Raw genomic sequence first — 24,954 nt, forward strand, 5'->3', positions numbered from 1 at the left:
ATTAGTGCAGCAACAGTCTACGTACGAATTTCAAGCCACCATTTTGCCAACAAGATAATACATTTAAGATGTCTTTTGCTTCTGGACTCATACCTCCTACGTTCACAACCTGTGATTTGTGTTTCAATAAGAAAAGATATCTATAAACTTACGAGACCTTCGTCATTCCTGTTAACCTTAAAACTTCACTACATTACAGGCTATCAACAATGGCAACAAAAGCCTGTGATTTTTTTATCACACACCTATTGTTTGAAACAACAAAGACTGAGTTAAAAGATTCAACAAGCATACCAACTTGGGAGGTTCATTTCGAAAATAACATATTGACCTTTGCCAGCAAGAGCATCGAAGCAGGCCTACCCATGAACCAGATCTCTTCTACAGTGAACTGGTTTCTCTTGGCATTCTCATAGAGCCTAGGCATATTTTAGATCTAGTTCATGTAAGTGGGTTGAAAGTCCTAGGTCAATGTTTTATCCCACTTTTTTATGTTTCGAGACATACCTGCCCAGAACTGAATAGGAATTTTGTTAAAAGATACCAACATTGCACGTTTAAAACAGAAACCATAGAAACTATATGGCAATCCGTTTTACCCCAAAAAAAAAGAAAAATATCGGCCTTTTTTTCTATTTCACTGCTATCGCCATCTACCGGTGGGTAGCAGTAAAACAGAAAGTAAAGCCGATATTTATTTTTTTTTTTTTTTTTTTTTTTTTTTTGGGGGGGGGGGGGGGGCAGTGGTAAAACGGATTGCCATACATCGCATCAGACTTACCCATTCGCCAACCCAAGTGTGCATATGTCTTTCTTTGATAATTATTTTATTTTGCTACTTTGTTTGGTAAACTGCAATTATGCCCAATATTTTTGTCTTTGCATTTTAGGTCTACTCTTAGATGATCTATACCTGATCCTGTGTTCTAAAGTGATCTGCTTTCACAGCTACATTTCTGTGTTCTTTTCCGTTGATCTATGGTTCTGAATTGAGGCAGGTATACCTATTATGCTATGTCACTAAGTACCATAGGGAAAAGAATAACTGAACTTGATTGAGATCTATTCTGATTCTCCTGATTTCCATCTCAACAGGTTTTTATTTGCTTTTCAACATCCATTTCATAGTGGTACATGTGGCTTTGATTAATATTACCATAAAGACTGCCGAAAGTGGGTGTGGTACGGAAACCTAGAAATGGCATGAGTTCAACATCAAACATGGATTAGGTACTTTTTGGTTTTTTGTCTGCCAAAAAAGTATTTTTAATGCTATTATTTTGCATTCACAGAATTTTAGCGGGGATCAAGTCAAGTCTGGAAGTGTTACAGGATGGAAGAGTGAGCCTACAGTTGAAAAAACACTGAGAGTGCATTACCATTAAGGTATGAGGTAAAGTAATAGAGTATGCACATTGTCTAATGAGAAGTACCATCTTGTGTAAATGAATCTTGTATAACAGCAATCCTTTATAGTTCTGTCACAGCTAGAAGCCTCAAATAATTCTGCTTCTCTTGCTAAAGAACAGCTTGTCCTTTACGTTCAGAATGTTGGTGAAGCTGGGTACTTAAATGGCCCTAAAGATATTTCACTTCGCTGGTATTGCAGCGATGAACATCATACATGGACTCTTTAGGTATGAAAGGAATTTTATTGAAAAAATTTAGAATTTATGACGAAGTATTTCTCCTCCTTTTTGCCAACCATGTCTAATCTACAAAAAAAAAGTTTATCCAATAGGAAAGGATTTTCAGCATACTGGGAACACAACTATCAACAATGCAACATTCTACGGGTGCTATTTTATCATTCAAGAGCCTTATACAATGATTTTCATCTGCAATTTGTATGGCCTTTCCCAAGCTTCTGCCAGAAGTTGAATCTATGAATCATGTAAGTCACATGAGCAACAATTGAGATGTTTAATGGTGTTGTTTTTCTTTTCTCAGTATAGGTTAATAGTAACATTGGATCTGAAAAGATTCTTGGTTGGGGCAAGACACTGAATAAATTGTAATGATTGGATGGATGACATGACATTTATACTTCATTCGGATTCCCGAGACGGTATTTTATATTTAAAAAATTGAAGTGCATATCTGGGCTCCCTTCCTTTCCGTAGCCCCGTTTCCCTTGACTCGTAATAAGCCCGTAGGGGGTCATGCCCCTACTGTACGGTATATATAAAAACAACATATACCGAGGTTTGGAGGGCTCTGGCCGGAAAGGGGACGTGGGGTTCCGCTTAGTCCGATGATGTGTTCACGGAGGGCGATGTGGCTACCCACAAATCCGAACTAAAGGTTAATCGCTCCTGTAAAAATGTTCCAAATCTTCAGCTCTTCTTCCGGCTTCTCTTAGCCAATCACCGGGTAATCTCCCCGGTGGGTCAACAAGGCAGTGTCTCCCCCTGCCTGGGTTGACGGCAACTTTTGAAAGGGCTATTGTGCCTTTTTAAAGTTGCAAAAATAATTGTAATGTGCAGAGAATTGTCAATAAAATTTTTTTTATAAAATATTTTTTCCAAAATTGGTTTCTTTCATTGTCTGTGTTCGCTGTGTTCATTCATTACATTTATCAATTTTTTTTTTTATTTATCTTGCTCAATTCATCTTATTGTTTATTCCACCTTTGATGGTAAGCATTGTTTCCATTGGTTTAGGTTTATCGTTTATCTGTAAGCATTTAATTATTATCCAGGGATCGAACCCTGGATGTTCGGCATACCGCGCCGATGCTCTACCAATGAGCCATGAATCATATGATTTCAAGTTGGCTTTTTTCTAGTCACTTGCGGACTTGCATTTACACTTAGAATAAAACTGAAATGCAATATTGACTTCTACATTTATTCTGCTTCATTTTGTTACATCTACTGAGGTTTGAACCCTGGGTAACAGATATCGCAGCTAAAGGATCTACCACAGAGCTATGGACTTTATGAAAACAATAGACAGATAAACATATAGTTTTGAAAGACTGCATAAACATCCTAGACGATAACATATGATATGCGATAATAAAAAATTTAGATATATCTCGTGGCTCAATGTTAGAGCATCGGTGTTGCACGCTGAATGTCTGGGGATCGGTTCCACTACGAGCAAAGTAAAATACAATTACAAAATTACTTCAGAAAATATCCAGGTATTACACGTTGTTCGTTGAATCTAAGTTGAAGAATTGAAAGAGTGTAATAAATAATAATTGAATACTTACAGATAAACGATAAACCAATGGAAACAATGCTTACCATCAAAGGTGGCATAAACAATAAGATGAATTGAGCAAGCTAAATAAAAAAAAAAATTGATAAATGTAATGAATGAACACAGCGAACACAGACAATGAAAGAAACCAATTTTGGAAAAAATATTTTATAAAAAAAATTTTATTGACAATTCTCTGCACACTACAATTATTTTTGCAACTTTAAAAAGGCACAATAGCCCTTTCAAAAGTTGCCGTCAACCCAGGCAGGGGGAGACACTGCCTTGTTGACCCACCGGGGAGATTACCCGGTGATTGGCTAAGAGAAGCCGGAAGAAGAGCTGAAGATTTGGAACATTTTTACAGGAGCGATTAACCTTTAGTTCGGATTTGTGGGTAGCCACAGAGCCCTCCGTGAACACATCATCGGACTAAGCGGACATCCACGTCCCCTTTCCGGCCAGAGCCCTCCAAACCTCGGTATATGTTGTTTTTATATATACCGTACAGTAGGGGCATGACCCCCTACGGGCTTATTACGAGTCAAGGGGAAACGGGGCTACGGAAAGGAAGGGAGCCCAGATATGCACTTCAATTTTTAAATAATTAATACCATAATACGCGGGAATACACAGGCGGCTGATGGAGGGAAGTTTAATTCCGTACTTCAAATTATTATAACTTTTCGTCATCACATCCCAACCAGAAACCTTCGCAGGTTCACTGTTGCTATTAATCTAAATTAAGAAAATAAAACATAGATAAGCATAAAACATTCTTATTGATATAGCTTACATGGTACATAAATCCATCATCTGCCATATTCCTGTAGATTCCTGGCAGGAGCTTCTAAAAGGCTATGCAGTTGCAAACGATCACCATGGCCAAAACTTGAATGCGAAAGTTTGGAAGAATTCTTCGTCTTGGCCACAGAGATCTTCCATGGGCTTTCCGATTGGACGTTCCATGCACCATAAAAAACAGAAAGGTTACAAAGTTGGTTGTTTTGATCACTAAACGTTAAGGTAAATAATGTACCTGGTCTCAGCAGTCTTAACACCAATTTCAATTATAACCTCATATCACCTCATTTTATGGGAAAAGAATTTGACAAGCATAAGTTCAGAATAAAAATTGTTGCATTCAAATCTTTTGACAGAAGGGATTTAGGAATGTCGCCTACGATTTTCAAAACCATTAAATCCTTGTTAGCCATTGAAAGATTGCTGGTTGACGCAGGCATTCATTGGGATAGGACTAATGAACTGCTTCATGGATACATCTCTTTTTTTTTAGTCCTCTCCAGGATGACATGAATTCCAGCATATTCTACACAAATATCAGCACTTAGCGATATATCAATTAAAACAATTAAAATAGTACCACCTTTTAATATTTTTGACTCCATGATTCGTCTTTGTTGCAATTGGGAAGGCAAGGCAACTGATCTATGGTGATTTATTCATCACACTGGCTGTAACCATTGTCCCAATGTATCAGCTTTTCTGTCAACAGTAGTTTGCTAATACGACATTGACGATTAAAATTAGAAAACTAAACAAACTCAGCGGAAAAGCATTACCAGGGGGTAACATCTTGCATGTTGACGAAGAATCCTAGGTTTATCATGTACATGGCAGAATATCCACATTGCCTGGTTGGCCCAATCGTTTGGGCCGTATTGTAATCACACAAATAATAAATAAAACATATTGAATTGAAACCAAATTTAAATGAAGTTTTACCAAACAGCCAGCTAGCACCTCTGAATTCCAAAACTACGCCTACACATTTGTATCAAGCCTTTCCAGCATGTCTCACCTTTGGCATTTATTTGCTTTCTGCTGGCATTTGTTTCGGTTGCTTTCGCCATCTACCGGTCGGTAGATAGCAGTGAAACAAGAAAAAGGCCGATATTTTTTTTTTTTTTTTTTTTTGGGGGGGGGGGGGGGGGGGTAAAACGGATTGCCATAGATGCCTGTGATAATTATATCGATTCACGATTGAATCGATCGATTATAATTTCTGCAAGTTAGGGCAATCCGTTTTATATGGCAACCCGTTTTGCCGGAGAATAAACATATATTGGCATTTTTTTTTGTTTTTACTGTCATCGCCATCTACCAGTCAGATTTAGTTAATGTAGTGTACTGGTGCAGCTAGCATTCCGTCAAATATTCGCTGTATTTCAAAAACGATTAACCTAATGAAAAACATAGCAATTTTCCCGGAATCAGCATTCAATTTTGAATATATCCTATGACATTCAACCAATTCCGATGGGTATTAATTTTTGCCGAAAAAAATTTTAAGCCCGACTAATAAATAAGCCCGACTTTCGGCTGCAACGCGCTAGCGCTGTAGCGCACTGGCGCGCTAGCATTGCATCATATATGCGATGAGTGTATGTAGAGAATGAACTAACTCTGACCGGCAGATGACGATAGCGGTAAAACAGACAAAAATGCTATTTATTTTTTTTTCCGGTAAAACGGATTGCCACAAATATATCCAGATAGGCGCTTTGTCAAATAATGGGCATTGGTGTATTATGAGTAAACAGCTGTTCTAAAACAGCGCGGTTCTCTTTTGACGCAGTTTGGGATTTGATTAATCCGGAAGTGAAGTGGGAGGATGTTTTCACACAATTTGATTGTCGAGCGATCATAAGACATCCTCGGTATCGTCTTCTCTTCTTGAATTTCTTCAACCGATTTAAATGCTACAAGATGCAGTCGTTATTTTCGTCTAGACGATCAACCATGGCAGTAGCGCACAGCAGCAACAATCAATCTCGTTTGCAGGACATTATTTTTCTGTTGCAGAACAAAAAAGAATCTCTAGCTGCATCCCGTTGCCGTCTAAGTTTGACAAGCAAGCAGATTCAAGAAATTTGTTCTGCACTTTATTCTTCTTCATCTTATTCACAGCATGCAGAATCTTCATCCCTCCATAATTTGTTGTCAAATGTAAAGGCTATCAAAATCATTCCAGAATCTGCCAGTAGTTCTTCGCTTCTCAGTGAAACCATTAATTTGGCACCATTTCATCAGTTGACTCATTTAGAAGTTCGAAACATCCCCATTGTGCACCTTAGCCACTTGTCCCAACTTCGTTCCCAACTGCATCATTTGGTTCTATATGCTTGTCTTGAATCTCTGGATGATGCATTGCAAGGATGTGGAGGTGACAAATGCTCCGAAACATTTCTCTGGTCAGAATTGCACTCTCTTCATGTCACTAGGTATGCTTAGAGTCAACATATTTCTGATCATATTTTTAAACAATTATATACCGTGAATCCAGCTGTCAGGCAATTGATCTTGGAACTGGACTCCAATTAGCACCATGGCTCAAAACTCTAAATTTGACGTAAGCCATATTTGTATGCATACACCAAAAACCGTTAATAAGTTTGCTTGTCGATTCCTTTTTAGTTTCAATGAGTTGACAGACAATTCTACACAATCGCTTTCCACACTAATGACCCTACATAGTCTCACATTAGACTTCAACAGCCTTCAAAGGATACCAGTTTTAGCCCCCAGTGCGAGGACCACATTGAAAGTATTAAAACTCAGGCAGAATCAGCTAGATAGTCTCAGAGGTTGCAACACCCTTTTTTCCACCACATATTTTAGTCTTTTGTTAAATGTTCTTCTCCTCAGGTGTGGAACAATTGGTTTCTCTGGAAGAATTGGATGTCGCATATAATTGCATATCTAGCGGGGAAGCATTATCGGCTTTATCCTTTTTGCCACATCTGTCTAAACTCAGTTTGGAGTTCAATCCACTGAATTATGGTAAAGATTATCGGCTGGTAGTTTTGCGTCGCGTTTCATCTGGCGTAAATCGAAAAAAGGTAACTCGCAACCTATTGACATAAAAATTCGTAAGTTTCATCCTCTTCTGTTCAGTTTCGACTAGATGAACAGCCATTAAGTTCCATCGAAAAGGATGCCGTGGGCACAATGGCAGCTTTGTATTCGATCCAACCTGAATTGATCGGAACGTGGAATACCTCCAGACTGCTTCAGCAACACAGGACGGTTTCCTCTTCTATAGTGAACGACATTGAAGAAAATACCCAAAATTCTCAAGGTGCTGTGGTTAGCGAATTCCAGAGTTCCCTTGGTGGCTCAGAGAGAATTCGGCCATCTCCTTCGTCTGGAAAAATTCTGGACCAATCGATCACTGCGATTAACCCATTGTCGTTGTCAGCAGTGAAGCGTCGCAAAGCGAGCCGAATGAGAGAAGTCGAAATTGCTGAACCTCAAATCCTTCTGCCGACCGATTCTGACTCTTTCACGAAATCCGATCAGAATGCTACGGTATCCACTGTTGTGACCTTGCCGACGCCATCTGAACAACAGCCCGCGTCAGGCAGTTCGGGACATTTGACTACCAAGCAACGAGTAGAAGAACTACGTCGTGTCTTTGGTCAAGAAAATTGGCTGACTAGTCAAGCAGGAAATGAAGTCCGTTTGCTGCTTGGATGGCAAGAAACTGAAACCCAGTTGACGCAATCGACCAACAACGATGAGATGTGTCCGGATCAACACGAAGACAAGAAATCCGAGTCTTTGGGGAAGGATGACGCCATACTTGTCCTCAAGTCTGAAAGCGATCAAAATCTTCCTAGCGAACAAACTTGCACGATAACCAGCCAAGACGATTCGAACGATGAAGACTCTGACGATCTTCATGTCTTTGTGGTTCAACGTCAAATCAATTCGGATTTACAAGAGGAGCGTTTGATGACTGTGTCGGCTGTTTATGTCTGCGAAAAAGACTCTCTAAGCGGCCAGACGCTTTCCTGCTGGAAGCGATCGAGTCTTCAAAGCGTAACGGTTCTCCAACACTCTGCTTCATCTCGCCCCACGGTTCGAGTACAACTGCTCTTCTATTCCACGTTTCGCAACAGTACCGAAGCCATCTACGACATGGAAAAAGAGGACTTTAGAGTAAATTACCGTATTACGCTTATTGCAAATTGATCTATCAACTTCTCTTTTCTTCACTGTAGGAGTTGGAAAAGATTCTCGCAAGTTGCTCCGAGTCATCAACAACAACTACTAATTCAGAAAAAGAAGAAAGATTACCTAAAGATGATATGAGTTGCATGAAGTGCGATCGTAAATTTCCTTTAGTTCAGGCGGCTATAAAGCTACGCAGTTCAACTGTTTCTTCTCCTCTCTTGAAAGGTCTGACCCAATTCTTCTTCGTCGACAAGCGGCCTAATTTTTTGTTGTTGCTTCAACAGGACAACTGGAGGAGTACTCCGTCTGTCCATATTGTGCAAGTGATATGGTGTTTGCATTGGAACAACAACAGCCAGTAGGTCCAAGTGAAACGTGTGTCTCTGAATCAGTGTCTTCTACAAGCAATCAGTCAGGAAGTGACGTCATCGTTACTTCCAATGAGCCTTACTCCTCCGGTGGTGAAGAAGTTTCAGATACTTCAGAAGAAGGAAGTGTCGAAGTAGTTGCTGACAAAGTCACGCGACTCGCCACCATGACAGAATATTCGGTCTCTCCGTTGAACGCCAACGGCTCAAACTTGAACCGAAAATCAACAGGCAAATCCCTTTCATCGCTGTCGCACAGCAGCAAGAGCAGCAGTCAAACCAGTAATAGAAATAGTTCTTCAGCGGTCCGCTCTACTTCTTCTGTCCGCTCAACATCGTCATCAGTGCCTCCCTATAACTATTCCTATGCTGACTTTTCTCAAGTAAATTATTTTAAATAATACCTGGCTTGAAATGCTGGTTTAAACTAATTCAAGAAATTCCTTAGGTGGACCATCGGTTACGACTTTACTGCGAAATGTTCCTATTAGGCCACCAGTCTGAAGAGTTCCATGGCCTTATCAAGGTAATCCTTAAAATCAAAAATAAAAACATTTAATAACTCCTCAATTAATAAACGCAAATGAAAGATTGAGTTAGTCACGATGAACGCTGGTCCGATGGATGAAGAACTTACGCCAACTCCTGCCCTTATGGTGATAACAAGTCATAAAATCTATTTTCTCCGGATAACTCAATCAAATAGCAGGCAAATATTTTCTTCTTAGATCTGTTTTTATAATCAACTTATTCTTTTCTTGTTTGATTCACAGTGAGCAACCAGAAAGTTGGCTAAATCTGGAAACAAGTTACCCACTTAGTCAACTGGTTTCCATGCAGACCGTTATCGGCAATCAAGGTGTTGTCCTTAAATTTGGCACTGCCTTACCGTATTTCATTTTGCTCCGTGATCAAAGAAGAACAAAGAACGTGACCCATTTCCTCACTGGTACTGTCATTAGATATTTAAATTGTTGCCGAAGGATTACGTTCGATTTGTTTCCATAAGACGTTCTCGAGAAATCAGGAATCAAAGCACCTCCACTCAGATCGGATCTTATGGCAGACCAATGGCTGGCGTTGGATGGGCTCGTCCGAGGAGACCGGGACGCTGTTTCAACATGCTCTGCGGATGACGGAGACGTAGGGATTGTAGGTTCGACGTCGACCAATCGCTTCATGCCAGACAGCAATTCCCGTGTCTTCCTCTTCTGCACCAGTTGCCGGGTAGAATGGGGCAATAGTAAACAGCAAGAAACCCATCAGCAAACGGCGACTTATGGTAACACCGCGTTGATGGTCACAAGTGATCGAATGGCATTAATGCGTGGAGATCCTCGTTGGTTGACGAATCATCAAGTCCAATTTAGAACATGGGGTGTTTCGCTTCTCAGTCTCCAGCAACTTGTCAATCTCATCTCCCTGGTAACAACACTATAGGATCTGTATCTGTCTTTATGAGCAATGTAACTTTGCGACCATTTTTTTTTAGGAGAGCTTTGTAAGCAAACCAGAACAAATCCGATGTTACTTCTTGGATGAGGCCTCCGGTATGGAAGAAAAATGGACTGTTTCGTTAGCTACCAGAGAGGCGGTTGACCAACTGGTGAGATTCACTTTGATTCTTGATGTATTCTTCACTTGGAATTGTTTTTCTTCTTTGTTGACGCAGATAGAAGCCGTACGTTATCCGTGGGAGGCCGTTTTCTCTGTGGAGCTGGAAATCAACGAACTCGATGAATAATCAAGTTGCTGTCTTCGGTTTGGATGTAGAATTGTTTTCCCTTTTTTTGTTACTTTGCTGTAAACAAACAGTCTGCGAAGTGCAATTATTTTGTTCAACCATGTTTTTGGAACTCAAGGTCTTAATTACACTATGAGCATTCAGAGAATGTCTTGATTTTATAAAAACTGATTATTAATGAATTTTCATTACATTTTTTCTGCATTTCACATCAAGTTTGCTAAGCATGTTTCCAGAAAGGCGATTTTGTCTTATGATTCAAATATGTATACAGTTTCTTAATCCTTGTGTTTAATGCAGCCCACTTTGTTGGATGACCTAGGGCGTAACCCTTCTTCTGCACGATTTTTCTTCTGCGCAGAAGAACCTGAAATTTAGTTAAACAAAACATGTAGAATTTAGAAATTTTTGTAAAGTTTTTATAACTTTACTTGATATTCATTTCCTTGCACTCCTCTTAGCCATGGAGGTACATGATACAGCAACTGTGTAGGATGGAGTGTTTTTTGAGATATCTCATTCAATGGCCCGAGGATATCAATATAGTCATTCTGACCGAAAAGAGCTCTCTTTTCATTCCAACTATTTTTGGGTCTGTAGGTTGGAATTGGAAGGGGTCTATCTGGAAAAGCTGTTCTGGGTAAAAGACCACTTTGGAAAAGTTTTTCTTCGTAGCCATGACGGCGTGGAACTGGTCCTTTTGCAACTTTGTCAGCATGATAGCGAAAGCGAACAGTCGTCCATTCAGGGTTGAACAAAGCGTTCGCTTTAGAAACTTGACTAGAAACTCCGATCAGAGGCCGATATCTTAGAGCCATACCAAGAGTAGAAATCATGGAACCAAGCAAGGACGTCATGTTGCACGAAAATGCCACCTAAAGGTTAAATTAAAATGAAACTTCGGGAAGCAAATAAGGCAAAAATGGTGTATCCTTTAACTTAACAATGGTTAAATATACTAACAGAAAGAATATTATCGACTGCAATTAAATTTTGCCTGTGAAACAAACATCAGCTAAACTCCAGGCCAAATGTGATTCTAATTTCTAGCAGACGATTTTTAGAATTCACTGAACGATTGTTCCGCACAGTCTTTCCTCTTTCGTTACAGCAGGTTAGATCGTGAAAGAAAATTCGCCTAGCGATCGGAAAAAAATGTGTTTTTGAGCGCCCTTCCTTTTCAGTTCCAACCATGTCGAAAAGTCGTTACAACCATATTATTTTGCAAGATACTCGGCCAAAACGGGTACATTTACTATTCTAATAGCATGACTAGTAAAAAGACAAACTCTACTACCTGGTATATGTCAAACCAGCAAAATAAGTTTATTTGCGCGCGCACCGGGAAACTACAGCCAAAATACTGTTGTGTTTTTTTTGCTTCTTTCCTTAATAAAACCATCCTAACGTACTGTACTCCTAATGAATCAAAAGAAAATGATCTAAACACCATGTTTCACAACAACGGAAAGGGATTCCATCATTTAAAATTGGTTTAAGACCTAATATTGGTTTGCTAAAATGTTCAAAATATGCGAATGACACTGACCAAACAACATAACAAAATTTGGCTAAAACATAATAAGAATGAGTGGTGTACACGCAAATGGGAGTTGGCACACACGGAAACATTTAAGCTAAATATTTTTTTTTTTTGGCTGAATCAGTCTTCAACATTCGTCTTCGACGATAATAGTCACATCTTCTTCTGGCCTCAATTGACTGCATGGCATGGCGAGAAGGTTGGCGGAACGGGTCAAATTAATCAGTTCCTGTTCATCTGAATTGGTGGTCCCTATCTTTACGACAGGACGGGATGATGTCTTTGACTTGTGGCCATCGGGTGGTGGTTCGCTACTCGATTTGACTTTTAAAATCGGCTGCTTTGCTTGTTTGTCCTCCTGTCCTGTAAGCTCCACAAGCGATTCTCCTACTATGAAATTGATGGCCTCTCGTTCAATTTCGGGAGATTCATCGAAGCTATCCAGAGCCTCTTCCAGTGGAATCGGTACATTGCACAAATCCTGAAAGAAAATAACTTGCAAATTAAAAAAGCGAACAAAAAACGTGGAAATTTCCATTATTACCTCTAATGAATTGTCCAGGTCTTCTGAATCACGATGAAGTCTACGACGAATAATGCCTTCCATCATGTGATAATCTTGTCCTTCAATTTCACGCAAATGCTCGGCTTCGGCTTCCACTTTAGCAGCAGCAGGTGGATGTTTGTTGGTGGATAGCCTAGACGGTGCAGCCCCATTTGACTTACTCCGCGTAATACCCTGTCCAGCCGGAATGATGTTGATCTTTGGCGGCTGTTGTTGTTGGTCTATCACCGCCGTCATGGCTGTACCTGGTGGTGAGTACGAATGCATGGATTGCAAACGCGTCCGTCGTACGGGTTGATTGGTTTGATCTGGCGAAATTCGAGTGTAAATTAATTCCTCCACAACTTAATTGCAAACATTTCATTTGTATACCTGAACACATTTTCTTTTCATCTTCAATCGATGGTGGACTTCGATGCTTCTGGCGGCGGCTACCCCGCGGACTGAATCCAACCTCAGTGCCTGACCAATTGCGAGAGCGCTTCATACTCGGTGCTTCTCCGCCTACGCCACCTGACTGGTTGATTGCACCTGCCCCAACGCTGTACGATCGGTGATACTGTGGCGGTGAGCTGCTTGTGCCCGGGCCTAATAAAAGGACATTGCTGCTGGTATCTACCATCGTGTCATCAAGAAGATCATTGCCATGCTGTTCAAAGACTTCTGTCAGCTCCTCGTCTCCATCATCAACGGGCGTGCTCAGCATCTGACTTGTGGAACGTTCGCTCGAATCGTACGAAGCTATGGCTAAAGTGGTGGTGCCCAGTTCATCATCTTCCTCTTTAATACGGCCAACTCTCTGAAAGTAAAAACGAATAGCATCATACCTTATTTTTTATTAAATAAATTGGAGCGTATCTACTTTGGGTGAAGGTGGGACATCTGGCCAAGGTGAGCTGGATGTACGGCCAAGAACTAAATGTCGCGCCAAAGACGGTTCAAACAAAGTAGCCCCTTCTCGAGCAGCAGCGTCGAGTTCCATCGATTGGAGAATATTAACGCCATCTTTAGATGTTTCGCTGACTGTCCGTCGTCGTAGATGGCTACCTCCATTGTTGCCTAGAGATCGAAGCATGGCTAAATCTTGAGGTTCAACCACTTGATGTATCTGTACAGGAGGGGGGTTCGCTATGACACTCATTTGACCATCATCATCCGGATCGAACGCTGCACAGCTTGATCTTCTACCACCCATGTGGCTTCGTTCGACTGACGGATCGACTGTGGTTAGATGTCGTCGGAAGTCTTCGACAGTCAACGGCTGGGAAGGTGGTGCAGGCAAGGCGACGTTTGGAGATGATTTGAACGAGCGCCTATTTTTAGCCGGGGAGATCTGCTGACGGTCTCCATCCGTTGATCGAATGCTCTTTTGGAACGACATGAAACGGTGAATGACGGCCAGCGAAGCGTTCGTTTGTTCCAAAACTTCTTCCAGCCGCATCAGACGGAAGTCAAGCGATTGAAGACTGTCGCTATGCTGGGCAGATTTTTGGTACGAGTCTTCGATCTTTGACCCCATACCGTCCAATCTTTCACCAATCAATCGGACACGTTCATCTGTGCTCTGATGTTGTTTGGCTTCTCTCTCACGGACCAGTCCTTCCATTGATTCTTCTTCAAAATCGTACAATCGTTCAAGATCGTCCTTGTCCAAAAAGAGTTTCAGTCCATAGTCATACGACTCTTTCATTCCTGCTTCAAAACAAGACATTATTGTTAATAGAAAGCTAATAAATTTCAATGTACCTTTAGAGCACCTACGGCACCATTTGACGATGAGATAGAGGTGAGAGAAGAGAATGAGTGGCGGAGGTAGGGCCGGTTTCTGCTCGTACTCCATGACGACGCTGAATCGGTTGAATTTCCAGATCTGGTGAGAGAAGACGTTGGTCCGAAGGAAGATCGAGTTGAAGACGGCGATGAGGAGATTCAGGAGCAGGATGTTGGCCACCAGGAGGTAGCACGTCATCAGGAGCGGGTTGAGCCAGCGGCCAGCCTCGCAAGGAGGCATCTCTGGATCAAAAGAGCCGTCCGGTTTGGTTCCGTTACCGCAAGGAGGGTCGATGTCTCCGGCAAAGAGTTCTCCGTAGATCATGAAGTAAGGTTTGAAGAAGATGTCGCGGACGAGGAACCAACTGAATTCTTCATGAGGGAAGAGAACCGACTGGCGGAAAACGCCGTACGACATCAGGACGACCAACATCAGCGTGATGTAGTAAATCATCTTCTCCAGCATGCGACCGATCATGGTGACAAACGGACCGAGGAATTTCGACACTTGCAGGATCCTCAAAATCCGGATGTACCTGAATTGCCAAAATGTTTAGTTTTTGAAACTGCTCAAATTGAAATAGTTCATTATACCAAAAGACGATGTTGAGACAGTAGAGGACGTGGCCGATTTCCCTAGTGTCCTCCTGGAGACGAAAGACCATGGCGATAAAGAACTCGATGACGAAAAAGGCGTCGCAGCAATTCCAGACGCCCGACGCCCAGACCGAGATTTTATGGCTGAGCTTGACGGGCTCGCTGGCCAGAATTTCGCGCACCTTCTCCCCTCCGAAGCTGGCCATGTGCAGGATGACGTAGAACTCGTTCCATTCGGGTACCGGCGGAGTTCGGATCAGCACCGTATAAGTGTAAACGATGAGGAAGAAGAAATAGGCCATGGACCACGACCAGAATTTCGTGATGGGCGCCGCGTAAAACTCGTAGAATTTCCGTTTGATGCGCAGCTGTCGCATGCGACGACGTTCGTAAATGACGCCAGGATCGACAGCCTCAAAAACAATCTGTTCTTTGCTCGTGTTGTTTTCTTGATTAAGCTCATCTTTCTCGATTATCGGTACGTTACTGGTCATTGCAGGAGTAGAAGAGCCGGATTGCTGTCGCTGGCGATGATGACTACTGCCACCACCAGCGTTCATTTCAACTCCGTCGGCCAGGCTGACGCGCCTCATACTCGCACTGCGTTCGGATCTTGGCGAGCTGGATGGAGACGAAGAGGCCGACGATGAATTAGAAGAGGAATGATCGCTGCTCGTGTTGTTATCGCGACCTTCGTCCTTCAGGTCGATCATGTGCTCTTCTTCAGTTTGAGGCATCAACTGGAGCTCCTCTTTAGATTTAAATTCCAAACGAAGAATCAATGGCGGGCAAATAATGGCCAGGACGATTTTCAAATTGGTGGAGCGACGGGTGCGCAATCCGCCCAGCCAAAGGTCACCCAGTATCAACTGGGAGCACGGATGGGCCAGCAGTTCACGGTGATGACAGGCAAAGGCCAGTCTGAGGCAAGTCTGCCGGGACCAGTTGGACAATTCGCAGGTGAGCAGCTGCTGGGCGAGGTCGTCGTCCTGCCGGTAACAATAATCGAGCAGTTCCAGCGCTTCGCGGTCGAATTCGGCGGCGTAGCTGCGCAGTTCGTCGTAAATTTCCACTTCCAAATCGTCGTCGGCCGCCTCACTGGCCATGGCCCTGTAGAGTTTGCTGGCCACTAGGGCTTTGGCTAGAGCTTCCTCTCCGTGGTGCCACATGAGTTTGGCCATGGCTTGGCGTTTGGTCAAGACGGACCAGATGAGAAGTTCGTTGAACGGCTGCGAGAAAATAAATTAAACGATGTCTCCACGTGGCATTGGCTATCGTCAAGTGTGCTCTGATTATTGCCCCCGTTGCGAAGGACGTGATTGCTGAATGATAAAACAAAAAGGTTAATATTCGCATTAAATAATCAAGTGCAAAATATACCTGTAAACTCGTGCTAAGGCACTCTGGACTAAAGGCGTCGGTTTCTTCATCAAGATGGTGTAATTATGACGAAATTTACGGCGTGTGTAGGAAGACCGGTATGCCCCACCCATCAACTTGTTAATGACCAAACCAATGTCGATCAGAGTGTAGGAATAGTTGCGCGGCATGTGCGGTCGGACGTCGCGGACGATGTATCTCAAAGTATTGGCCGGCCCTTGTTTGGAATTGTAGAGCTCTTCCAGTCGGGGAATGGTGAGGAATCGGGCCATCTGCACGCCCGTTTCCAGCAAGAGTTTGACAAAATCGACGCGGTTCTTGACCAGGGCTTCCATCATGGCCTCCTCCAGGGCTCCGTCCGCCCACTCTTGGCCGTAGACGAAGATTTCAGAGCGGGCAATGTCCACCCGGTTCCATGCCAACGCTAAACAAAGTTGTTCGGCTGCTGACAAGTGCCTAGCACGGAAAAGTGCACTGAGGATAGCGTGATCCAGCTCGTGGCCGTCCCCCGTGATGTCTGCCGTGGCTGCGCTGTCCGATGGTCGAAAAATAGTAATCAGATTTTTCTTCTTGACGCATTGAAGAAGTTCGCCCAGCAGCTTGTCCGCTTGAGATTGGTGAATATGAAAGGTGCGCTGGATGGCGGCCAAGAGCTGCTCTCGCATTCCCTCCAATACCGTCGATGATTCGCCCGTTTCCGATGCATATTTGTGTGCGAAAGCTATTAAATCAGCCGCACGGCCTGAGCCTTCGACTACAACGACTGGAACGGGCGGCGAATCCGTCACGTATTCCAGAACTGTCCTAATGGTGTGCATGCCTCCTTCGATGACCAAACAAACCACAGGAATAGAGCAGTTGGTGCGCGCCACCAAGCGTTGACTGGAAATGTATTTTTCCAGCTTCCGTCGCAGGGCAATTTCCGCTCCGTATCGACCTGATTCCAATATCAGACGATAAAGTAAACATAAAAAACATTAATCAATGAGTTGGTAGCTGACCAACAGTTCCGTTATCCGCCAATAGGAAGTACGCGTGTCGATTGTTGAGGGCAGCAAATTTGGAACGAGGATGGTCGATTGATTGGTAGGCGACATCCTTCTTTCGACCGATCAATGAAACACGGTTTTCCACCACACCCCAAGGAGCGATGCCGATGCTGACTACCCTCCCCCCTCGGAGGCGAGGGGATCGTTCCGATATCAAGGCATCGCCAACGTGACGAGTAACTCCTGTACTAGTTCCACCTGTCAAAATCCAGGCACCTGCCAAGAATACAAGAAACATTTAGTTTTCAAAATCAACAAACCAAAATTAAAAACCAAATACCAGTCGTTTTGGCAGCCCGAAGGAGTCCTTTGCGAAGCACGCGTTTGAGACGTGGGTTGAGTTCGAAATTGGCTTTCCCGCCATGAACAGAAATGATGAGTTTAGGCAATTCGAGTCCCCATTCGCGAGTCAAAAGTTGAAGGATAAGGTCGGGTCGCGAATCAAACCCCAACCGGATAAACTGCGCTTTGTTGGGGTGGGGGCCACCTAGAAAGTCGATGGTGCCGTAAGCATCAGTTGGGCTGCTAACCGTGTGGTAGGCCGGCGCCCAGATTTCGCCCGGCTCGCCGACACTTTCGACGCCGTGGGTCTTGTGGTAGGCCCACGTCTGGCCGCAAGCGCACTGGGAAGTTTCTTTTGTACTGGTTACAAAACGACAACAATCCCGTTTGCTAAACGAATGTTCAACCCAACGGGGATCACCAGGTCGTAGCAATGTTTGAGGCATCGTGCCTCCAACACCAACTGACGTATGCATTCTTTTATCATCTAAACAAAGGACAAAAAAAAAAAAAATGAATATTGATGTGACAACACGTGTCTTTAAATTAATGAGTTTTAGAAACCTGGTGAGTGAGTTGCCAAAGGGCTGGTAGAGGCCATAACCGCCTGGCTGGAATGACTAGAAGACAAAATTTGGAACTAATGGAGGCTTGTTTTCCGGGACCTGAATGCCGATGGGGGAACGGGCCGTTTAAAATGTAGATTAAAAAAAACAGGAACGAAATGAACAAAATTGATGATGAGGTTGGATGTACGGATAGAAACAAGTTGGACGATCTATCGGTAGCCTTTCCCAGGGCTCTTCTCTATGGCGGTTTCTCCCTGCTGCTCAAAGTGCAGCAGCAGCAGGATCCTGGCACGGGTTGTCTTTCTGGGGTAGTTGAGACGGTGGCGGACGCCTGTTTTGGCAAAGACGTCGTCCAGTAGCGGCGGAAGCCCATCAGCATTCTTTCACTCTATGGCTCTCTTTTTTTTTTTGTCTGCTCTGATCATCCACTTTGGACTGACCAACAAAAACGAAAACAACACGTTCACACTTTCTCTACCACCAGACGAAACTGTAATCAAAAATGCAATGAGATAAAAAATGGGATTATGAAATCGACTTTTGAATTAATCTATCTATCACTAGTCGAAAAAAAAAAAACAGTTGTGTTGCCGAGTCACTAATCCGTCTCGATTTCAACGCCAACTTTTAAATTAAAACCCTAATCCTATCTCGAAAATTGCTCCATCGTAACACGATCGATCCCGTGATTTGTTTTTTTTTCCTTCAATTGTAGCCTTCAATTCTTTGCGAGGCTACCGGAGAAAACAGAAAAATCGAAAGACAATACAAGCTAAATTAGAAAAAATAGGCAGCTCACATGAGAAAGCTGAAGATTTAGGTCACCGGGAAAGAAAATTCGAGTCAAATTTGTTAACACGAAAGTTAAGAGACGTCTAACGATGAAAGCACTAACAAACTGTTGCTCCTGGCTATCGTGAACTCGAATAAACAGCGGGGGGAAAAAATGCACAACAACCTCGTTCGTTGGCCAAGAGTCTTGTGAGCTTCGGTCGCGTCTGAACGCTCTACTTTTATGGTGCATCCTTTCTTCCCCATGGTCCGTTCCAAGGGGAAGGTGGAATAGAAGGTGAAAGAAGAACGGATAATAAGGCATAACCACGTGATATGGGAGTAATCCCCTTTGATAGAATTCTTAAAAAAGGAGCGAACGTAGGACGAAGTCCTACAAATGTGGACGTACCCCATCAACCAACAAGTCTGTCATACATAATCCCTTTCACTTGAAAAGGCTATTCAATGGCATTTAAGGAGACAAAAACTAATGATTAATCAGGTCAGGAAAAACAAAAGAATAAACTTAGATTTGATTTCACTAGTAACTTCAAGAGTGTCCTTGATTCCTGTTTCTTGTGAACTACAATTCCCTTGGCTATGAAATTTTGCCCCAACCTGTCTAAATGCCAATCGTAACTGGATCTTCCCAAAATTCAATGCCAAAAAGACAATCAGTGGGATTTATTCTATCACAAACAATTAATGCTCATCTACAGCTATCAAAGATTCTGATTCTCTATTGTCAAAAGTTTTTTTCGCTTAATGCTGTTTGTTGTTCACAAAGCCCCAAAGGAACAGTTACCTCTGAACAACCCCACCTTCATTGCCAAGCTAAGATTTTAAACTACTAATGCAGGGATCAAAAACATAGTTCACGAAAAAAAGCAATAAAAATTACATACTAGATTTAGAATTAATACATTAAGCAATGAGGATGTACCTGTCGCCCCAGCAAAACCGACGACTTGACGACAACAAGGGAAAGTGTTCATACAAAACCAAAAATTAAACTAAGTTAATGAAATAGAATCGGATGACCCACGCTGAAATCAAGGTGGATTTTTCAAATTGTCGTTATAAAACATACAAAACTTCAGCCTAGTCGTCAAAAATTTCTGACGTCGCTAACACAAGTTTCGAAATTCTGGAAAACAAACGTAGGAGAAGCGTCTGCTGTTGGCCAATGTTATCCACAGATAAAGCTGTTCTAGTACTGTACCTACCTATTGATTCATTGCCAAGATTTCGAAATAGAAACTCTGATCTACAAATAACTACGATAACTACGAAGTAAAATGTAAAAAAAAAATAATAATAATTCACCTACGCACTTGGCATCTAGAAATGGAAGCATTGAATACCATTTTTTTCCCTTTACGTTGATACAGTGCAGCTACCATTTAGAAGTGAGTTGATTAACCGAGTCGGCCGTGGGATATGAAAGGTTGAATAATCCGGAAATCGGCTGGACAATGATACTGCGTCTGGAAGAGTCGAATTGTTTTCGGCACGTAATAGCTATAAGCATGGCAAAAGTATTCTGTACTGCTTGTTTGCACCATGGATTGATTACTGCTGAGCAATTTCCCACCGAGTCGGTTGTTGACGTTGATCTCACGGAAGTTTGCTAAGGATTCTCTGATCGTGTGTCGTTCCAGTTTATTAAGCACACGATCTTGATATACCACAAAACGCGTGTCATTGGATACAATTCTGGAAGGGCATCACGGGCGTCTGCAATCCCTCAGCTGAATTCGGTTGCATGTAGTCACGACACACGAAACTTCATTTCCTATCCTTCTTGATCAACCAAATCTCATTAATTAGAAGGCATCGTGTTATTGTTTCTCTTTTCTTCTTTTTCGGCACGACCATGACTCAATCGGCTAGACCAAGCAAATGATCCCTAAAAGTCACATGACACGCGACCACCATCAAAAACCAGATAACAAACCAGCTAGTTATACTCGAATGACAACACCCTATTTTCAAGCCTGGCAACCCAAAGGCAATCAGTTTCAAATGATTCCTGATTTGTATTATTATTTAGAATAAAAAAAAGAATGAAAATTGACGATGAATGTAAATGAGAGCGAGGAAATGACACAGCGAGGGAAAATGGCAAAGACAATATTTTTGTTACGTGTTTCAAGAGATCTTTAGACCGACAGAGTCGTTGGAACGTCGGATGATGGGACAGGTGTCGTGGGTGGCGGCAAGTGAGGCTGCGGACTGGGTTGGATTTGCGGCGGAAGTGGCGAGCTGCCCGTGTAGCCGGCCGTGGCTACAGAGGGAGGTGGACCGATGGGCAATTGCACGTTCGGGATGATGGGAATCTGTTGCACCTGTTGCTGTTGCTGTTGCATTTGAGCTTGCTGCATTTGTTGCTGCTGGAGTTGAACCTGAGCTTGTTGACGAGCTCTCGCCTCAGCTGCCCGCAGCTGCTCCAAATGGAACGCTTGACGCTCTTGCAACAATGCCTGTGAATGAAAGGAAGTGAATAATGTGAATCAACTCTACAAAAACGGTCTTTACCTGTCGCTGGTATTCCAAAGTTTCGCGCTCGCGATCCATCATGGCTTCGAGCTCTTCGAAATGCCTCAATTTGATCTCGAGCTTTTTCATTTGCGTCTCGACCAAGAGAGCGACCAAAGATTTGATTTTGCGCTCCTCTGCGGCTGCGAGGTGACGGGCCTTGACGGCGGCTGCAGAGAGGGAAGCGGCTGCTGCCGATTGTAGTTGCGCGTCTTTGACGAGCTTCTGCTTTTCACTGTCCGCAACCAATGCGACCGATGCCTCAGAGGATTTCTCTTTATCATCGTCGCTTTCTTTGTCTTTCTTAGTTTCGCCAAGTTCCATTTTTTCTTCCTTAATTTCTGGCTCCTTAGATTCAGATTCCTTTGCAGCCGGCTCTTTCGTCCCTTCTCCATCTTCCTTGGTCTCTTTGCTGGCGTCCACATCCATCTTTTCCGTTTTGTCTTTGTCTTCCTCCGTTTCTGTCTCCGGCATCTTTTTCTCTTTCTCCGGCTCCTTTCCACTTTCGACAGTAGCAGGGGCATCTTTCTCGCTTTCTTTTTTCTCCGTTTCCTTCTGGTCTTCACCCTTTTTATCCGCCTCCTTCTTCTCTTCCTTCTTTTCGGCTTCCTTTTCATCGACTAATTTTTCTGCTTTCTCCTTTTCTTTCTCTCTTTCGGCCTCCTCCTTGTCTTGAACTGTTCCCGCAATTCCGGACTGGGTAAGAGCCGCCACAGACGGATCCGATTTGCCTTCAGCCACCGCAGTCTCAACGTTCTTCATGTGCGTCTCCAGCAGAGCGGACGGCACTTCGTCCTTGATTTTGGCGAATTCCTCCATGGCGGCTTTGGCAGCGGCGGCAGCGACGCGAGGATCGACGACGGAAGCGAGGAAAGCCACTGTCGACATGATGGGGTTGCCGGCCTGGCTAAAGGGAATGGGCTGATAGGCCAATGGGCCCAGGGCTCCGCCACTTCCCAGTTCAACGTCCTCGAAAAAGGGATCCTCGATGGGAAGGCGGAGGAAGTGGAGGATGCATTCGTCTTGGGTACGGGTTCCGACGTGCTCGCACACTTTGTTCCAGTCGTCCTTGTACAGTTCCAAGCCCTCGAGTAACAAGAGAGTCTCCTGTTCTGTCCACTCTCTCGTGGCCTTGTTCTTCAGTACCGACGAGCTCTTACGGCTGTACTGGTCGAGTTTCAGGCCAAAATTATTAGCCACGGGAGCTGTTTCTGATTGGCGGGCAGTTGCTCCTGTTTTCTTATCCATATCGATCAACGTCTTGGCAGCCGACGGCTGGGTAGTGCGAGGCGGGTTCACCGGTTGCAGACCTGATGGAGTATCTGACAGAATGTGGAAGTGAGACGTTGGCGGCGGACCAACAGGCATCGGTCGCGAATCGCCATCCACTTGATAGTTGACGAGTCCCCATTGCTCGAGGAAAGCGTGAACGCGCATGATGGCGCAAACGTCGCCGGCCAAGTTACGCCGGCAAGCCGTGCTCGTCAAGTACTCGGTGGGATTCAAGCGGTAGGTGTCGATCATGAAATTCCGATACGCTAGATAAACCTTTTTGCAGAAAATGATATTTACAAATAATGCGGTAGTTCTTTAAGAGAAAATTGCTGTAAGTTGGGTTACCTCTGGAGTCTTTGATCGATTCTTGCCATTGAAAAATTCAGGCAATGCGCGACGCTCAATTGAATGAATCGAATTGTAATCAAACCAAGCGGCGTAGCTTGGAATTATAATGTGGTGAGTCTGATCGGTGACATTATCATCATGCTAAATTGGCGAAACACGGATAAAGAAGTTGGTTACCCTCACGCATAAATTTTTCATTTTGATTGAGCGATAACCTGTTGTAGCAGTACCTGCTGTCCATGTGGATCGTCTTGCGGCGTGACCAACGTGATATCAGCCAGTTTTTCACCTTCCTCGTCTAAATCAGTCAATGCAGCTCCTAATTTCATAACAAATAAACCAATTAGACTTTGGGATATAAACCACCATATAAAACCGTACCTTTCGTAGGCATCCAATCTGCGTCCTTCTTAATTGTTGCTGGAAGTGGTCCGCCTGGAACGGGATGAGCTTTGGGAACCTCTACTTCGCGTAGATTGGTGTCTGATGGAGGATCTTCCATATCACGTGTGAGATCGTCGCTGTCATCTTCGCCACCCTTGAACTTTTTACCCAGTAAAGAGGGACGGACGCCTTTACGTTTTCCAGCACCACCCGCAGTTGCTGGAGTGGTGACAGTTTTTGTGGAGCCACTACCAGCGGGTGAAGGGGACCGCCTCCGCTTTAGGGTTTTCCCCTTCTGTTTGTTCTCGCTGCCCATCATTAGATCCTCCACGGACAAACGAAGTCTGTGCACTTTTTTTTTGCCATTTACATCAACTTCATAATCTTCTTCATTCATCCACTCGTTGTATTGGTCTAAATCGAGTAACCAATTGGCAGCAACTCGATACGTTTTATGAGGTTCATTTAGGGATTCAAGGTAGTCGGAAAGCTCTGGAGGATCGACAGGCAGGTCGATTGTGTCCCATTTGTCGTAGGAATCAGGGAAATAATACCTGTGAATTTTATTTTAGCTATACTATTGCGACCATACTCCGTTATGTGAGATATACCAATGAAGTAAGGTGTTACGATCGCGACGAAACAACGGACGGGCGTACTCTTCTTCGAGTGGATCGGTAGCAGAATAGACAATGTGTGTTGCCTCTGCTTCATTCTCTGCTACTAGTCCTTGATGTCTTTTGACAATTTCCTTTAGTTTCCCTATGACGTGCAAAGGTCATAAAAAAGGCAAAATGTTTAAAACATGGATAAAGATACCTACCAACAATTCCTTTATCAACTTCAGGCATAATATAAATATTTGGCTGCACAAGACATTTTGCTTGAATTAAGGCTTTCTCAATGGCCATCATCATTTCAATGTGGCGATCCATTCTGGAGGGAGATGCGAAATCCATCCTCCTCCAGCCATGATCTGTGCGAAATCTATATTTTTAAAAATTCAAATACAAAACGGTTACCAAAAAACATCAACGGAACCATCCATGATAGTAGATGAAAGGAGTGCTTTACTTGTAAACAGTGGCCAAAATTTGGCAGAGCCCGCCATTTGGTCTGAAGTCCAAAAAGCATTTTGTGGGGATTCTAGTAAGTGGTGGTTTGGTCACATTTTTTCCACAGGCATCTTCTTGGAATTGGACAACTTGAGTGATGCAAGTCGAAAGACTTTTTGCCGTCGGAGGTTCTGTTTGAACATACTGAAAAACAAGAGATAAAAGTCCGATAAAATAATGGCATTAACGAGACATGAAAATGCGTAAATATTGCCGGTCAATGTTTACCTTTTTGCAATTTTTTAACAGCCATGCTTTCACCCCTTCAAAAAGTAAAAGTGTTTCTTGGGCTTCGTAAAATTTCAAATTTGGCCCTCCGTCTTTTTTGGGTGCGAAAGCCATCTTTGATGCTTTTCGATGCGTCTTCTTTCACATTCAAGGGGGACCGTAGTTGCAAACGCCGCCACCACTCGCAAACACAGCGCTAACTGTCGACAGCAGGCGAAAAACGAATGAATGTAAT

General features: G+C 43.3%; 4 protein-coding genes across 5 annotated transcripts; 1 reads left to right on the forward strand and 3 right to left on the reverse strand.

The window, feature by feature from the left end:
• The first annotated feature begins 5,743 nt into the window (after positions 1 to 5,743).
• On the forward strand, positions 5,744 to 10,473 carry LOC130696978 (serine/threonine-protein kinase 11-interacting protein-like). The gene is made up of 13 exons (XM_057520106.2): positions 5,744 to 6,455; positions 6,518 to 6,583; positions 6,649 to 6,818; positions 6,880 to 7,073; positions 7,129 to 8,175; positions 8,238 to 8,415; positions 8,475 to 8,941; positions 9,007 to 9,084; positions 9,149 to 9,267; positions 9,332 to 9,507; positions 9,568 to 9,983; positions 10,051 to 10,164; positions 10,231 to 10,473. The coding sequence occupies exons 1-13, from the start codon at positions 5,941 to 5,943 to the stop codon at positions 10,300 to 10,302; spliced, it is 3,612 nt and encodes a 1,203-aa protein (XP_057376089.1). The 5' UTR covers positions 5,744 to 5,940; the 3' UTR covers positions 10,303 to 10,473.
• On the reverse strand, positions 10,455 to 11,364 carry LOC130697005 (large ribosomal subunit protein mL51-like). Its single transcript, XM_057520138.2, has 3 exons — positions 11,266 to 11,364; positions 10,734 to 11,177; positions 10,455 to 10,669 (listed from the first exon to the last, which is right to left on the reverse strand). The coding sequence occupies exons 2-3, from the start codon at positions 11,157 to 11,159 to the stop codon at positions 10,523 to 10,525; spliced, it is 573 nt and encodes a 190-aa protein (XP_057376121.1). The 5' UTR covers positions 11,160 to 11,177; positions 11,266 to 11,364; the 3' UTR covers positions 10,455 to 10,522.
• Positions 11,365 to 11,969: 605 nt separating this feature from the next.
• Positions 11,970 to 19,302, reverse strand: LOC130696975 (transient receptor potential cation channel trpm-like). Its single transcript, XM_057520103.2, is given in 12 exon segments — positions 11,970 to 12,326; positions 12,390 to 12,718; positions 12,783 to 13,209; positions 13,273 to 14,102; positions 14,157 to 14,716; positions 14,775 to 16,011; positions 16,014 to 16,099; positions 16,158 to 17,094; positions 17,159 to 17,422; positions 17,487 to 17,975; positions 18,053 to 18,547; positions 18,857 to 19,302. Coding segments are annotated over 11 exon segments (5,550 nt in total). The 5' UTR covers positions 18,090 to 18,547; positions 18,857 to 19,302; the 3' UTR covers positions 11,970 to 11,972.
• Positions 19,303 to 20,992: 1,690 nt separating this feature from the next.
• On the reverse strand, positions 20,993 to 24,946 carry LOC130696979 (SWI/SNF complex subunit SMARCC2-like). 2 transcript variants are annotated; one of them, XM_057520108.2, is made up of 9 exons: positions 24,720 to 24,946; positions 24,451 to 24,635; positions 24,200 to 24,363; positions 23,988 to 24,138; positions 23,374 to 23,930; positions 23,223 to 23,311; positions 22,990 to 23,133; positions 21,370 to 22,917; positions 20,993 to 21,314 (listed from the first exon to the last, which is right to left on the reverse strand). In XM_057520108.2, the coding sequence occupies exons 1-9, from the start codon at positions 24,831 to 24,833 to the stop codon at positions 20,994 to 20,996; spliced, it is 3,273 nt and encodes a 1,090-aa protein (XP_057376091.1). In that variant the 5' UTR covers positions 24,834 to 24,946; the 3' UTR covers position 20,993. The 2 variants fall into 2 exon arrangements, with proteins under 2 accessions (XP_057376091.1, XP_057376090.1); XM_057520107.2 differs by having other exon boundaries at positions 23,208 to 23,311.
• Positions 24,947 to 24,954: the final 8 nt, after the last annotated feature.

The sequence above is a fragment of the Daphnia carinata genome, chromosome 5 (genome assembly GCF_022539665.2).
Source record: "Daphnia carinata strain CSIRO-1 chromosome 5, CSIRO_AGI_Dcar_HiC_V3, whole genome shotgun sequence".
NCBI classification, from domain to species: domain Eukaryota; kingdom Metazoa; phylum Arthropoda; class Branchiopoda; order Diplostraca; family Daphniidae; genus Daphnia; species Daphnia carinata.